Source organism: Mus pahari, chromosome 14, assembly GCF_900095145.1.
Source record: "Mus pahari chromosome 14, PAHARI_EIJ_v1.1, whole genome shotgun sequence".
NCBI classification, from domain to species: Eukaryota; Metazoa; Chordata; class Mammalia; order Rodentia; family Muridae; genus Mus; species Mus pahari.
Window position 1 is genome coordinate 87,682,990 of NC_034603.1, and position 16,456 is coordinate 87,699,445.

A 16,456-nucleotide genomic window follows, 5' to 3' on the forward strand; every position below is an offset into this window, starting at 1 on the left:
GGAGCAGGTGCTTCTCAAACTGCTACACACACACACACATACACACACACATGCACAGAAAAGGAAAAGGGAAGGAGAATTTAGTAATTCCAAGAGGCAAGAGGGTACAAAAACCCAATTTACTGTATGGTCACTTCTGACTGTGAACACAAACATCACCATGTAACTGTCCTATTCTGATGTAACAAAGATTACAGGAAGAGAAAAGTGAGGCTGGGTCGTAGCTCAGATGATGGTGCATCTGCCCAGCGGGATCTTTAGCACTGCAAACTGGATGTGGTGGCACCTAAACTTACAAAGTTGGAGGCAAGAAGGGTGAGAAATTCAAGGTCACCCTCAACCACACAAGGGTGAGGCCATCTTGAGATCCCATCTCAAGGAAACCAAAGCAAAGCCACTGCTGGGCTAGAGGCAGCTCTGTGGTTAAGAGCACTTGCTACGCTTGGAAGGTCTGGGATTAAGCTCCCACCATCCACACTGGTCAGCTCACAATTGACTGTAACTCCAGTTCTAGGAAGCCAACAAACATCCTCTGTTGGCTCTACAGACACTCTCACTCTCTCTCTCTCTCTCTCTCTCTCTCTCTCTCTCTCTCTCTCTCTCTCTCTCTCTCTCTCTCTCTCTCACACACACACACACACACACACACACACACAAAGAGTTAGCTGGGTGTCGTGTCACACCCTGAGTCCCAGCACCAGGTAAACAAAGGCAGGTGGACTTCTGCAGCCTTAAGGGCTGGTCTACGCAGCAATACAGTGAGTTTCGGGATAGCCAGAACTACTTAGTGAGACTTTGTTTTGATAAACACACACACACACACACACACACATTAAAATTAATATCATCTAAGAGGAAGACACTGGTCAGGCTTACATTTCAGCGGCATTTAGGCATGCGTGCTGTCTGGCACTGAGGTCACTCTAATGGGGCTAACCTTGTCAAGTGAATCCATGACTGCCTACTGGCAGCAGGCACCTTGCCTGGGAAACAACACAGGAAGTACTAATCACCTTAAGACGTTGAGGCATGACAATTCTGCTGACGGTCATGTGTGTGGCACTGGCTCAGCCAGTGTACACTCATTACTCTCCAAAGGATCAGGAAGCCCCGAGTGTTCTAGGGCTGCTGGGATGAAATCAACACCACTAGGAGGCAGCATGTCCTCAGGTTAGGACCTTACTTGGTCCCTCAGTGGATGCACTGGTATTCTGGGCAGTGTGACCACCCATGTCCTGGTAGCCCCTAAGCTGTCCACGCCCCTTCCAGTCCCAAAAACGGGGAGTTGGCTGGGTAACCCACAGCCTATGACACCACAGCCTAACAGGCCCCAGGGAACAATGCCGAGACATGGGGGGTGGCTTGGCACCTAGAACAGCTATTTCTCACTGCCCTGTCTTGCCTGCGCCTCCCTGGGGAGACTTGCCTTGCCCGGCCCACACCCAGGAGATGCCTCTGGGGGCCATTTGAGCCCCGGAATACTCTTCTGGGAAAGCATGTTCCTGAAATAAATTCCATTTTGGCATCTTCTCAGGAACAGGAGCATTCCAGGGCTGTTTCCATGATTGAAGGTCAAATGCGACCAGGTCTCTCTTGGGCCCAGCAGCCCTGGGCTGGGCAGCCAAGGAGCCAACAGTGCTCCTCAGAGTCCATAGCATGGCTGAAGTGTGCTAACGTCTTCCAGAGTTCCACATGGGCAATGTAGCCTTACTACCCACCAGACTACACTGGCGGGTCAGAGGCTTACAGACCTGCAAGGCAGCTCTGCCGGCTTCAGGGTAGGGCCTGACAGACTGCCATGGAGCCACTTCCAGTGCCACCGCCTTTATTTACAGACCCTCAGTCTCCAAAGCTACAGACACTTGGATTCAAGAGGGCACAAAAAAAAGGGGGCCTTGGTAATCCTCCCAGCACACCCCAGAAAGCCAGGACAGGCCTGGCAGCACCACTCCTTCAGGGTCAGCCTTAATGCCCTGTCCAAGGGCACTGCTGTGACCACAGGGCTACAGGTTCCAGGGCACAAGACCTGGTTGCCCTCAGAGAGCCAGCACTGTCCTAGTCTCAGAGCTGATTCGACTCTGAAAGTGGGCAAGGAAGGGTCAGGATGAACAGTGGGGATGGGAGGGAGAGCTCCCCAAATGTCCAGGGCAGAAGAACAGCAAGTCCCACGGAGAGAGCCACACTGGATGCAGGTGGGACTGCACTTGTCCTACTTTCTGGTCATTTCAAGGTTCCAACAGCCAAACATAGGTCCCCTTTTTTCCTTCCTGACCTTAAGGAGCCAGGAAGGAGAGGGGCGAGGCATGGCAGGTAACAGCAGAGGGCTGGATAGGTAGGGCCAGGTGCTACCCAAGATGCAGTTGGCCAGGGGAAAAGGACAGGGGCGGGTACAGCCAGACCCCTGTTCCCCCAGTGACAGGGGCAACTTGAGACACTGGAGAGGAAAGGAAGGGCCTTGATCATCAATCCTGCTGGCTCTGGGATTACGGCCTGCTAGAGCACACTCTCCCCCCACCCCCCAGGAGCAGTGCCACAGGAACACAGGAAACCAACATCAAGTGCACCCTGATCTTCTGGAGGCCAGGGGAGGGCGCCAGGCACTCTAGGACTTCTTGGCATCCTGCGTGTTCCGGCGCTTCAGGTCACTCAGGTCGATGGGCTTGAAGGCTGTTAGTGGACAGTCTGGTTGGTGCTGGGAAGAGGATCCCCCTCTGCTCCCCACTACTAGAGGCTCCCACACCTAGGTGCCTTGGAAGGACACAGTGCAGGCACTAAGCAGAAGCCTGGTCAGCTCCTCCATGTCTGCCCTACTCACTCTTCAGGCTGGGGTTGGGGACTTTCTCCACATACTCCTCCACTAGGCACCGCTCACCACTGGACAGCTGGCTGTGCAGGTCTCGCTCAACACCCTGCCAGGCTGCAGCAGACAACAGGTTCAGCGCTCAGCAGTACTCAAGCCAACAGAGCATTCTGCTCTCGTGCCAGGCCATGCAGACCCTGCTCCTACCAGTCTCCCTCTATTGGATGAGGGTTTCTCTGTGTAGCAGTCGTGTCTGAGACCTCGAATTCTCAGAGATCGGCTTGCCTCTGCCTCCTGACCACACCAGGCTCCCTGAGGTGTCTTGGAGAGCCCCGAACTATACCCCTTCCTGCACCAGCTCCTCCTGCTCTTGCTCAGAAGCCAGGCCCTTCTGTGCAGTGGTCCCACCCGTTCCCACCCTACCTCCCAGCACATTTGTTCAATTCTAACCTTATGATCTCTGTCCACTTTAGTGAAACTGTGTTCACAGCTACCTCCTCTCCCAGGAAGCCTCCAGGCCCGAGGACCGTCCCCCAGATGCTGCCTCTTCTGGGCTTCCTCCCACTCCCCATGCCTTCTTCTTGTGTTGTCACCCCAATGTCCCTCTGTCACCAGTCTTGCTGGTTCTCACTGAGGGTCTAAAGAGTGGAAGGGTGGTGGGGCACTCACCCATGGCAGGCAGTAGAGCACAGACACCAAGCATACCAACCTTCATAAATGAAGCGCACATTCTCTTCGTGTGCCGGTGTGAAGATCTCACTGCTGTTGGTGGGAGAGCGGGGACTGCTATTCCTCTTGCCGTTGTAGACAACTCTGGAGACAGGAGAGCTGGGGAAAGGGCCATGTGTAAGGAAGGAGTCACAGGAGAGATGGGGTTTCAGCTCCCACACACCCTGAGACCCACCTGGTCATTGCTGGGATGTCCAGTCCTAGTGCTCGGCTCCTGGTCCTGCGGCCTACAAAACAGAAACCCAAGGCACTGGAGCCGTTGTCCTTCCCGCAGAGAAAGGAACAAACTCTGTGGTCCTGAGTCCACTGGGGATCCTCAGACTGGGACCAAGACTTGAGTGGTCAGTGGGCTCCAAGCAATCCTGACAGGCTATGGGGTGTCAGTGTCACTCAGAGGACCCCCAAGGCCAGACGCTGCGTTCAGCCACATCTCTAACCCACTCTTGTCTTCAGTCTGCATATTCCATACAAAATAGAGCCCAGCAGAGCCCAGCTCCACCCCAGAGCACTACTGGACTGTGCATGCTTCTCCAAAGCCTACACTTCAGCCTCCCAAACACCCATGGGAACTTCATGGCGAGAAAACCATCTATCCGGAAGCTCAGCGACATTTGACAAACGACTTAAGTTTCCTGATCTCACAGGAACACTGGAGAATCAAGAGCACACCAGACCAGGAAGAAGAATGGAGCAGAGCTGATCACTTTAGTCCACTAGTGACCAGATCTAGTGACCAGAACCGATTTACAGGCCAGGGGTCTTTTATGGCCCTAAGTGCCTGGAGTATCTAATTTTAGGGTCAGAATCTCAGAGTTAACGGCTAAGATGAAAAAACCGGTCATACAAGATTGGTCTTCTGCCTGGCCTTGGTCCAGATGGGACAACCCCAGATGCTGAAGACAAAGGAGACCCAGACAGTCCCAAGTATGCCACCTCAGGCTTTCTCAAAGGCTTTTCTCTGGTCAGTGATCCATTATATTAACTATTCAGACAGATGAATACCTCAAACCCATCAAGCCAGCTCCTGTAAGAGCTCTAGAACCCTGTGCCCCCCCCCCAAACCTGGCTCCTAAGCCGCGCTCTCTCTTAGTCTTTCCCAAAGCTGTCAGCTCAGGACATCAAAGCCCACTGAGGTGTGATGATGGTAATGATACAAAACGGGGACGCTCCACTTACAGGTCATGGCAGAGTGACAATGCTCACTGGCTAGTTCCTACCTTAGCTTCCAGGGCTCCCACTGCTTTAGGACCTTACAGATACCCTTTTCTGTCCTAGATTCATAGATGCTTGCTTAGTTGCTCCTGCCCCCTACACCTCCCTTCTCTGGTGCCTCTCCTACCCAAGCAGCTCAGACTATGGTGGCCATATCCTCCAATGGTCTCCTGGCTTGCACATACATCCCATGCCCTCTGCCTAGGTGCCTTTGCTGGTACCAGCCCAGCTGGCAGCAGGCTTCATGTTTGGTGAGGCAGAGAGAAACCTGAGGTGTTTACTGGCAAGGAAAGTAGCAGTATGATACCGATGAACTGGGTCCCTAAAAAGGTTGGGTGTTTTGGGGTCCAGAACCAAAGCAGGTACAATCGGCTAAGAAAAATGGCAGAACCTTACCAAAGAGATCACAGACTATTGCTCAGCAGCCCAAGGAAAGGGGTGGTGGTCTAACAAAAGTCACCTGTAGAAGGGGGCACTGTTTTGAGTGAGCAGCCAGAGAGAGTCTGACTTCAAAAGATTTTATGTGCACAGGCCTCTGTCACCTGAGGGACCCACCAGGATGATAGCAGGAGCAGAGTTCAGAAAAGACTCCCTCTGACCCTGTACTTCCTTGCTCTGCTTTTTTCTCTCTGTTACAAGGGTCTTCCCAACACTCTAGCCACATGTAATACGTTCCTTTTGCAGTTTGTGTTTAAAAATAGGAAGACCAGGCTAGCCTCAAAAAAATAACTCTGTAGTCAAGGCCAGCCATGAACCCTTGATCCTCCCGATTCTGCAACGTGGCATCCCCTTCTCCCCCTCAAGTGCTGGGATTGCAGGCATACACTACCATGCCTGGCACAACTCTACAATACCTTTTATGTGTATCTGAAATAATCCCAACGGCCCCTAACATCAAAACCTAGCAGGACTTTTTTTCTATAACTCTAGGGCCTCATGCATACGAGGCAAACGCACTCAAGTATGATCTCACCTTTACTCTGCAGGTAAGGTCTGCTTCCCAGGCTGCTTTTGAACTTCCTGCTGACTACGGCAGCCTTGCACTTGCAACCCTCCATCACCCTATTGAATAGCTGGGTTAAGGCACCGTGTGTGTGTGTGTGTGTGTGTGTGTGTGTGTGTGTGCACGTGCATACACACATGTAAATTTTTTGTTTTTTTTTTTTTAAAGATTTATTTATTTATTATATGTAAGTACACTATAGCTGTCTTCAGACACTCCAGAAGAGGGCGTCAGATCTTGTTACAGATGGTTATGAGCCACCATGTGGTTGCTGGGATTTGAACTCCGGACCTTCGGAAGAACAGTCGGGTGCTCTTACCCACTGAGCCATCTCACCAGCCCGTAAAGATTTTTTGTTTTTGTTTAGTGAACTCTTTTTTGTTTTGTTTGGTTTGGTTTGGTTTTTCGAGACAGAGTTTCTCTGTATCGCCCTGGCTGTCCTGGAACTCACTTCGTAGACCAGGCTGGCCTCGAACTCAGAAATTCGCCTGCCTCTGTCTCCTGAGTGCTGGGATTAAAGGCGTGCGACACCATGCCTGGCTCTGTTTAGTGAACTCTTAAGATACAGCTAACAATGACAGTACCTTAGATCTGATGACCCTCAGTGACATATCCATGGGCGAAGGGTGCCCTCCATTAATATACCTCTAGCTGTGGTCCTGCCCATCCCTGCTGCACAGCTTCTACTGGCTACACAGCAGACACACACAGTTTCTTGACACTTTTCCATCATTCTTCAGTGGAAACCAGTTGAGTTGTGCACTGTCATAGAGCTCTTGTTTCATGTGTTTCTTGTGTGTCACCAGCTAGTATCCTCAGGCCCCCATAATAGACAGTAGTAAACCTGACAGTTTCCTGTTCAAAGACTACAGTTCCCAGCTTCCTTTGCAGACTATGAAGTCATTTCTGCCCCTACACAGAGCCATATCCCATCTCCCTCTGCAGGCATTTTGGCCAACTGCACAGGGATGACAAGTAAACATGGTCTTGCCTAAGGTCAGACCAAGGTTTTCTTCCCACCTTAGTCTCTCTACAGCTGCCTTTTGAAAATCTAACAGATTTTTTTTTTTTTTACCTGTCCATGTGCCCCCTTGCCCCCCAGGCCAGAGGTCCTCCAGACAACAGTTTTGAGTTCCTCACTGAATATGAAGTGGTCACCACCAGAGTTGCCAAGTCCAATGAAGATGGAAGCATAGCTGTATGAAGCCCATACCTCAAACGAAGGACCTCCAGCTCTTTAGCCAACATGATAATGGACATGACAAAGCCATACTACATTTTATACTATACATTATCCCAGTAAAAACTAACAACTAACCACTGAGTATATAGTAGAAAATGTGGAACCAGCCAATACTTGAAATGAGGTGGAGACTCAGAAATGTCCAGGGACCAAGAATCACAAAGGCCACAGCAGAGCCTTGGCATGGGAGGACCAGAGGGAAACCCCTGTGCTGGGAACTTTATACACTGTTCATGGTCCTATCACAGCAGGCCAGGAAGAGGGCATCTCACAATCCTATTGCAGAGGATGTCCCAGCTGTCACCTGAGAGGTGATCTGAATGACTGCCAGCCCTGACACACTCTAGGGCCGTCAAGGCTGCAGAAACTGGCTGGGGTGCTAGATGCTCATTATCTCTAAGCTTGCCTCAGTTCCAGGCTGCATCCTACATCAGGTTCCTAAACTCTGAAATGCTGCTTCCCAGTGACACACGTGTTAGTCTGCTCACAGCCCCCGTACTGGGAAAGATCCTGAATGGGTTTATTCTGTATAGAACTCTCCACTTCTATGGGACCCAGGGTTTTGGAAGGCAGGGTAGGGGGACAGATCCAGGACCAAATCAACTCTTCTAAGTACATTCCAATATGCCAGGCACATGATGCTAGATGGTCACACTTTGCTATCCACCAAAGTGACAATGCAAGTGGTCCCCCACTACAATCAATGGTGCAATGTCTGGTCACTCTATTAGATATTCCCTAACTGGACCCAAACCCAGACCCCTTCTCCTGAAGGACCAGGCTTTTGTTGCTCTCCTGTCACATAGCTGTTGTCTAAACGTCCTGGACACTCCCCAGAAATCCACTAGGTGATCTCAACTCACTGGGGGCCTTTGCTTGAGCTTGCCCTCTGTTTGAAACATGGCGTCCAGAGGGAAGACCATTTATCTCGGACGACCACCCCAGGATCTGGACTGCTTTTGTCAACAGGGGTACGATACTTCCGGCCACCGGCACGTCCAGCTTGGCGACGGGCCCCGGGCTTGCGCAGAGCCACTGCATCAGGACAACTGGGATGTGGGCAGGGCAGGTAGCCAGCAAGGGCACCGGCGCGGTTTGGGGGGCTGGGCTGCGCAGCTCAAAAGCAGGAAGCGCCCTCAGGGGCTGCCCCGGGACCGCGGGCGGGCGTCGGTTCCCGGGGGGCGATCGCCACGTCCACACCCCGCGGCGACGCCGGCCTCGTCTCTCCCCGCTCAGGCCAGGCGACCCAGCGACACCAGGGCGGGGCGGGGCAGGGCGGAGCGGCCAAGGTCCCACGGAGCCCGCAGCGCCCCGCCCCGCCGCACCTCCCGCGCCGCGCCTTCCTCACCTCGCCCTCCTCGCCGCCGCTGCCGCCGCCGCTGCCGCCGTCGCCGCTTCCAGTGGGCCGGCCGGAAGTGACGAGGCGCGCAGGCGCAAACGGCGCGGGCCACGTGATCGCTGGCGAACTGAGTGCGGCGAGGTCGGAGGCGCGCGAGGTCGTCCCGGAAACATGAGTGGGTGTGGGGGGGAGGGAGGGGTTGCCCGGCATCTCTGAACAAGAACACCGGCCCACCGGTCCCGGACACTCATTTCCCCGGCCCTGCGCTGCCAGCGAGCCCCCGCCTACCTGGCGATGGTTTTGTACTGGGCTGCGCTAATCGGTCATCATCACAGCTTGGGAATTATGTTTATTGAAAAAGTAAAAAGTATCACCATAAAAAAAAAAATACCTGGAGAAAAAGCCAGGCCAGAGAAATGGGTATAGGGGCAAAAGGGTCGTGCCCCACAAGTCCTAACCGGCCTGGCTGCCTCACTGCACGATCAGTGGGCACCCTAGTCCTTGGGGCAAGGTGATTGCCACTTCTCCAAGGAGGCGCAAGCCCCGAAGGGCATGCCTGGCTCAGTCCATGCTGGTTCCTCTGAAGAGTTCCACCAAGTCTTTGAAGTCCGGGTCAATAAGGTCGGAGGGCAGATCGCCATCATCATTGGCTGCATCTCTGTCTGCCCCCAAAGAGATGAGATACCTGAGGTGTGAAAGGCAGGTGGTTAAAGCCTACTCAGCCCACTCCGGGGCCAAAGGGCTAGAATATTGGGGTCACCTGTTTGTTTTTTCCAGGCAGAGCGAGGAGGAAGAAACCTGACCCCTTGGAAGCTGTGGCCAGATTTTCCGGCTTGCTCTAACGTTGCAATCGTGTAGAGACTGCCAGAATCCCTGAGTTGCTGCCTACATCCTCAGAGCCATATTTTGGGGGGTCCACCTGGAGAGATTAGGATGAAGCCTCTGAACCACATTCCAAAGTCTCACCTGGCTATGTCAGGGTACCCATCACTGCACGCGATGTGCAGTGGTGTCCAGCCTGTCTCATCCCGCTGGTGAATGTCAGCCCCATATTTGACTAGCAGCTTCACACACTCTAGGTTTCCAGAGAGCACAGCTTCATGCAGAGCAGCCAGACCTGGGCAGGGTGGGAACACAGGGTCAAAGCTATAACACTCTGAACAGGATCTCCCTTGCCTCCTTGTGGCAGAAGACCAGACTCTCAGTTATCAACTCACCTGAGGGGTGGATGGTATCTAGGGAGACTTTCCGAGCCCGGATAAAGCGCCCCACCTGCTCCAGGTCGCCTTGGCGGATGTGGTCCAAGAAGAGAACATCATTAGGGAAGCGCACGCTCCGAGCAGCCAATATCCGCCGCCTCCGCTGCCGGGGACTGTAGCGAGCATAGCGGACTGTTCGGCTGGGCATCCTGGGGTTGAGGTGGGCTATCTTTGTGGGACCCTACTTTGGTGGGTATGAATGAGAGGTATCCCTACCAGACCAGATCGGTGTAAGCTCTCCTGCTTGACAGAACCTCGATTCCAGCTTATATAGGGCTTGCGAGGCTATATAAAGCCTCGCGGTCATACTTGCAGACGCGAGGGGCTGAAACTGAGCTGCTCCCGGCTCTCTGAGCACAGGATCATGTTTAGTGGCTCATCTTTCAGCACACCTGTCGCTATGTCCGGCCAAAGGGGTCAGATCCTTCCTGGCTACTACTCCCTGTCCGCAGCTGGATCTAGAAGGTGCCTTGTAGAGGACAGACGGACTAGGAGAGAGACCATGAAGAAAGCTGTGGATGTGAGCTCAAGGGCATCAAGAGGGTCTAAGCTTGAAGGATGATGGATCACCTGTCTACCTACTGGAAGCTGAGCTCCCTCCCTATCTGAAGAGCACCGATCCATTGTCATTTAGGAGGTCACAGCCCTGTCCATTTCCCAATGTGTCACTCTCACCTCTCCTAGAATGGCTTCCCAGAACTGACTTTAGGGTGGGGTGCATCGTACTGACATCTCAACTCTACAGACAGATCAACACTACCAGTCCTATGGGACTCACCCAGCACACACACATACTGCCTTTGTTTCTGGACAGCCTATGGACTCATGTTGAAGATATCATCCAGTCTGTTCCTAAGAGTCAGGGGATGGTGTCCATTACGGGTGGAGAAAGGGAAGGACTCCATACGTGGCTTCCTGTAGCTTCTTTGCCAGCTGTCTTGCTTTTACAACAGGTTCAGCTGTGATATCAGGCGATGCTTGGCTTCGGGGTATGAGACTACCTGGTAGACGGAATGCAAGAACAGAGCTGAGCTAGAGAAGCCCAGAAGCTTGGCTATGGAGCTATGGATAGCTCCCAACTCGACAGCTTCCCCTGTGTCCCTGAAAGCTAATGGTGAACTCTGCAGATTGGGTTAAAAAAGAACTTTCCCTATGGTTGCAGTGGCTGGCAGCCTCACACCGGGAAGGGCTTCTTCTGAGGTTCTGAGGGAGCCTTTTGTATCAAGCTTAACAGCCTTTGGAGTTTACCAGCCTCAGTCCTTGCTGTTCTTTGGCTTCTAAAAGTCTCACACAATCCCTACATTCATATCTAACGGCTGCTGTCTACTCCTATGTCCAAATCCTATGCCCCCTACACACATACACTTTTCTTTGCAACTCAGGCAAACTCCTGAGCATCCTGCCCTCAGTTGCCAAGTGAGTTTATGAGTGTGCACTACCACATCAGTTACCCCATTACATTTTTTTATTATTTTCCCCCACCCCCCAGGAAAGGTAGTTGTTTTCTAGGTTGGCCAGTCCTGAACTCGGAATTCTCCCTCAGGCTCCTCAAAAATGTGCTGGAATTACAGGCATGTGCTTTCACATCAGGCTCAGATAGCTCCTTACAAAGACATAAAGGTTCTTGCAAAGATTTAGGGCACAGTGTACTACAGTGCGACCTTATCCTATTACCCAAACAGTCATATTCAAAAGTATTGAGAGCAGCCAGGCACAGTGATGCACACCTTTATTTAATCCCAGCACTTAGAAAGCAGAGGCAGGCAGATCTCAGTTTGAGACCAGCCTGGTCTAACAGAGAGTTCCAGGACAGGCAGGGGTGTTACACACACACACACACACACACACACACACACACAAAAACCCTATCTCAAAACAACTGCAAAAAAAGTAGTATTGAGAGCTAGGACATAAATTTGTGACAACCCTCTCACTATACTGATGAGATTCCTATGTGATCGTGAGAGGCTTGTGCCTGGACAGCGACTTGGCAGGCTGGCGAGCTGGGACAGCAGTGTGGTTAGCAGTGGGCCTTACATCACCTGGCTGCTTTCCAGCCATCATCAAGCCAACATGTCACACACCCTGTAGGTGTAAAGCCGAGGTCCACTGGTTCCAAGACACACTGAACGAGAACTCCCTGCCTGTCAGGGGTGTCTCCCTGAGCTGGACTACCACAGAAACTTGAACAGGCTCTGAGAGAACCTGCTGGGGATGGTTCTGTACCTCTGCATCTCTCTGAGGACACAGCCCCAACTCCTGGTTGCTTGGGAGGAGTCAGATACCATGTCTTCTAACTTACCTACCTTAAGTAAGGAGACAGAATGTCCTGTGCTGTAGCCCGGTGACAGAACTCCTCCCCCCTTAGATGTGCCGATTGTCTTTTCTCTTGTTGTGGAAAAGTTGTGTCTATTACTCCCAGCTCAGAGGATCAAATGAAAGCCTTCGGATGAAGGTGCTATCAACAGAATGGCAGGAAGGACCAGAAAAGCAGCCCCCTCCCCCATCAGTGAGTGGCCGCCACTGAGGTAAGGTCTGGGAACTGTCAGCATGTGAGGCCCCTGGCCCTTTAGAGCATAGAGGTTCTTGAGTTTGGGGTTTCTGTTTGAGTCAGAGTCTAGGTCCCAAAGTCTTCTAGCCACTGTTCCTGGGAACTGTGTCATGTGTTCCTAGCTGAGCCCTCTACCTAGTATACTCAACTTTCAGCAAGTTGGACAACCTGTCAATCCCTTATGGTGATTGACACGAAAAGAAAGACTGCGCCGGGTGTGGTGGCACACGCCTTTAATCCCCGAGGCAGAGGCAGGCGGATTTCTGAGTTCGAGGCCAGCCTGGTCTACAGAGTGAGTTCCAGGACAGCCAGGGCGATACAGAGAAACCCTGTCTCGAAAAAAAAAACAAAAACAAAAAAACAAAAACAAAAAGTCCACAACAGGAAGTATAGCTCTGTGGTACAGCATATGTCTAGCGAGACTGCCACAGTCCAATACAAGTTCGGTGTTTGTGCTGGCTACTACATCAAACGTGTCCTTCCAACACTCTGGAGGCTAAGACAGATGGTTTGCCTTGAGTCCAGAGCCAGCGTGAGTTATAGTCTGAGTTCAAAGCCATCAAGGTTGACACAAGCCTAAATTAAAGTAAACCAAGAAAATGAAGAAGGAAACCTTAGACTGTGCCAACAGCAGTTACAGGTACCCAGTGCCTGGGTGTTGTAAGGTGTCTGGTGATCCAGCAAAGCCAGTTGGAAGTTTAGGGCAGTTCTCTTTTTTTAAGTTCCAGGCCAGTGGCTTTTGGCTACCTGTGGAGGGAATGGGTGGATGGGTGGTTTGGGAAATTCCAGTCTTCACCACTGCCCCACAGACCCTTTGGTTGCCTTACTAATCCACTAGTCCAGCCACAGAGGTTTTAAACACCACCCTGTAGCTGCCCTGCACAGCCTGTCTCTGGAATGCTCTCATCAGTTGCCTCTGCAAAAGCGGAAAGGTATCTGTGAGTCACCCTGCTCTCCAGAGCGCGTGACAGTGGCCTGGTCTGAGGCTTTCTTATCCAGAGACCAAATCTCTGCACAGCTGGGCAGTCGTTCTAGCACTGTCTCCAGGGCAGGTGCACCGCAAACCTTTGTACCGGGACAGGGAAATGTCTGCTCACAGCCCTGCTGTTTTTTCTCCCCTGGAAGCATTGTCATGTGCCTTGACTCACATTTTGGGCTCAGAATTTATATCTTCCCCCACAGCAAACTCCAAAGTTACTGTACCCACTTTAAGATGATTGTGGTCCATTGAGTCGGCAGGTCCCCTCAGAAGCTGCAGGAGCTGACACAGCTGGAACCTGGCCCTATAGCCAGTTACCAAGAGCCAGTGGAGGCAGCATGAGTGGACAGCTGACCCAGCTGCTGAGTCAGAATGTACAGCCTTGGAGTGACAGATACCTGGGCCATCTGGCACTGCCTGAATTGGTGACAGAGGGTCTTCTTCCTCTGCTCGTTGTGATCAGATAGGAGCATCCCTGGGCTAGTGTGAGCTTTTTTTTTTTTCTTTTTTTCTTTTTTTTTTTTAAAGAATTTTTTTAAAAAAAGATTTATTTATTATATGTAAGTACACTGTAGCTGTCTTCAGACACTCCAGAAGAGGGAGTCAGATCTTGTTACGGATGGTTATGAGCCACCATGTGGTTGCTGGGATTTGAACTCTGAACCTTTGGAAGAGCAGTCGGGTGCTCTTACCCACTAAGCCATCTCACCAGCCCTAGTGTGAGCTTTTATGGCAGGACAAGGTAACCATGGGGAGAGATGACCACACCCCACGACCTGGGAGACAACCATACTTGTCAAGTCCTTCAGCCTACCCTAAGAGCTGTGTCTAGGGCAATGGTTACAAGCAGAAGGGCACCTAGCCTTGATGCCATTAAGATGTTCTGCTCTGGATGGCTTCAGAAAGCTTGTGTGCATGCACACGTTTAAACACAGGCAGGGCTCCTCAGAATATTGGTAAGGCTGTACGTAGGCTCTCTCTGACCTAAAGCAGCCTGAAACATTACTGTCAGGGTCCAGTGACCACACTGAGCCCTGTGACCCTAAGACCCCCAGTACTGCCATACTCTCAACAATGCTGGGCAGTTTGAGGAGGCCAGCTCCAGGGTTATCACCGCCTACTGCTTGAGATGATAGCTGTGAGACTGTGAAACATGAACTGATTCTAGTCTCAGTTTCTCTGTGGGAACTAAGAAAGTTAAGGTTTGGGCTGGAGAGATGGCTCAGTGGTTAAGAGCACTGACTGCTCTTCTTCCAGAGGTCCTGAATTGAATTTCCAGCAACCACATGGTGGCTCACAACCATCTGTAATAGGATCCGATGCTCTCTTCTGGTATGTCTGAAGAGAGCTATGGTGTACTCAAACATTAAACAAACAAACAAACAAATAAATAAATAGAGAGATAGAAAAAGTTGAGGTTCTTCAAGTCAAACTTGTAGAGGAATTTTAATCCAGCAATATAGCTGACTTGGCAGAGAATCACATCTAAAGACCCAGGTCTGTGTGATCTGACTGGAATGCAGGCACACTACACACCTTTAATCCCTCTGACTGGAATACAGACACGCCCTCAGTATACACCTTTATTCCCAAACAATGAAGGTAAAGTTAGTTTGTAGAAGGAAGCTGCCATGTTTGAAAGTGATGTCAAAATGAGGGGCAAAGTGACAGAAGTAAGAAGGATTTGATAGAATGAGTTAGAGACTGGATACACCCAACTCTCACAAGAACTGCACAGGAAGGCTGGAGAGATGGCTCTGTGGTTAGGAGCACTGACTCTCTTCCAGGGGTCCTGAGTTCAATTCCCAGCAACCACATGGTGGTTCACAACCATCTGTAATGGGTTTGATGCCTTCTTCTGGTGTGTCTCAAGATAGCTACAGTGTACTCACATATATAAAATAAATAAATACATTAAAAAGAACAGCACAGGAAAGGGACCAGTGTGTGAGGGGTGGGGGGAGGAAAAAGGAGGAGGAGGCAGATTCACCAGGACATTTTCAAGAGAGGTTACAGGTGAATACAGAACAAGCCAGAGAACAAATTGCCTGTTAGTTTAAGGCCAAGCAGAGCAATTCAGTCAGAAGCTGAGAGAAGCCAGTTTGAACCAGTCAGCTTGGAAGATTAGATTGTATGGAGACTAGAAGCTTCCAGACCTAGGTCTAGGGATAGCTAAAACAGAGAAAGAAAGGCTCTGGGTTCAGCCCAAGTCACGTGTTCACACAGCTTGGGTATAGCTCTCATCTGAGGAAATAAAAGTGACATATTCACAAACTTGTTTTTAAAAGTTTCATGTAGCCTAGGCTGGCTTTGAACTCACGGTGTAGCTGAAGGTGACTTACCTTCCTGCTTGCCCTTCTCAAGGACTAGACCTACAGGTATACACCATCATGCACAGTCTTATTTCTTCTTTCTTGAGACAGAGTCTTTCCATGTTTGGAACACTCTGTGTAGACCATGCTGGCCTAGAATCACAGGCAGAGATCCACCTACATTTTGCTTCCCAGGGCTGGGATTAAGAATGTGCACCACTATCCCCAGTCTATTTTTCTAAGGTTTCTAATCCCCAGTTCTCACACTGGTATTCAAGATGTGAGTCAAAGGCTGGACAGAGAGCTCAACAGTTAAGAAGACTTGCTGCAATGGCAGGGGACCTGAATTTATTTCTGTGTCCACGTGATTGCTCACAAGGGCTACGAACTCAGTTCTAGGGGATCCAACACTATCTTCTAATCATTGTGTTGCAGGAAATATTAAAAAATGAGCCTGTCAACTCTCTGGAAGGCCAGGCCACGCTCCCACACTCCCATGCTCCCGCCGCCACCATCTCTCAGACAGGGGCCCCCAAGTTCCTCTCGCTTTCACACAATCCCCCAAGAACCCATGGCTAGTCATCTCAACACCTAATTACCCAGTAGAATCAAGACTCTTAATGCTTAGTTAGCCAATCAGATTTGTCTCAATAACACAATTTACAAGATGCCAATACAAAATTTTAGAGCCAAAGGATGATAAAGCTTTAACCCAATTATTCTAACCTTTTGATAACACCACATCAGCCTCCATTCGGGTTCTCTCTGTCCTCCTGAGACCTCTCTCTCTGTTTCAACTCCTCACTCTGCCTCCCTTCTGTCCAATCACAAGCCTCCCACAGCTCTAATGGGATTGGACAGGGAAAAATCCTGCAAGAATTTTGAGCACTGCATGCATATCCTACTGAGCCATATACATTCACCACATACACACACTGAAATAGGCTTAGCAGTAGTTGCCTTTACCCACTGAGCCATCTTGCCAGCTCTTGCTTTCCCTCTCAAAACAAATTTGTGTGTTCGTGCATT

The 16,456-nt window shown here is 50.9% G+C and overlaps 2 protein-coding genes across 3 annotated transcripts; both read right to left on the reverse strand.

Annotated features, from left to right (window-relative positions):
- Positions 1-1,808: 1,808 nt before the first annotated feature.
- Mcrip1 (MAPK regulated corepressor interacting protein 1) lies at positions 1,809-8,408 on the reverse strand. 2 transcript variants are annotated; one of them, XM_021213306.2, is made up of 5 exons: positions 8,336-8,408; positions 3,705-3,756; positions 3,510-3,628; positions 2,816-2,917; positions 1,809-2,667 (listed from the first exon to the last, which is right to left on the reverse strand). In XM_021213306.2, exons 2-5 carry the CDS (start codon positions 3,710-3,712, stop codon positions 2,603-2,605), a joined length of 294 nt encoding a protein of 97 aa, XP_021068965.1. In that variant the 5' UTR covers positions 3,713-3,756; positions 8,336-8,408; the 3' UTR covers positions 1,809-2,602. The 2 variants fall into 2 exon arrangements, with proteins under 2 accessions (XP_021068965.1, XP_029402518.1); XM_029546658.1 differs by lacking the exon at positions 8,336-8,408 and adding an exon at positions 7,851-8,173.
- Positions 8,409-8,658: 250 nt separating this feature from the next.
- On the reverse strand, positions 8,659-9,827 carry Ppp1r27 (protein phosphatase 1 regulatory subunit 27). Its single transcript, XM_021214026.1, has 3 exons — positions 9,544-9,827; positions 9,293-9,443; positions 8,659-9,011 (listed from the first exon to the last, which is right to left on the reverse strand). Exons 1-3 carry the CDS (start codon positions 9,731-9,733, stop codon positions 8,888-8,890), a joined length of 465 nt encoding a protein of 154 aa, XP_021069685.1. The 5' UTR covers positions 9,734-9,827; the 3' UTR covers positions 8,659-8,887.
- Between the last annotated feature and the right edge of the window lie 6,629 nt (positions 9,828-16,456).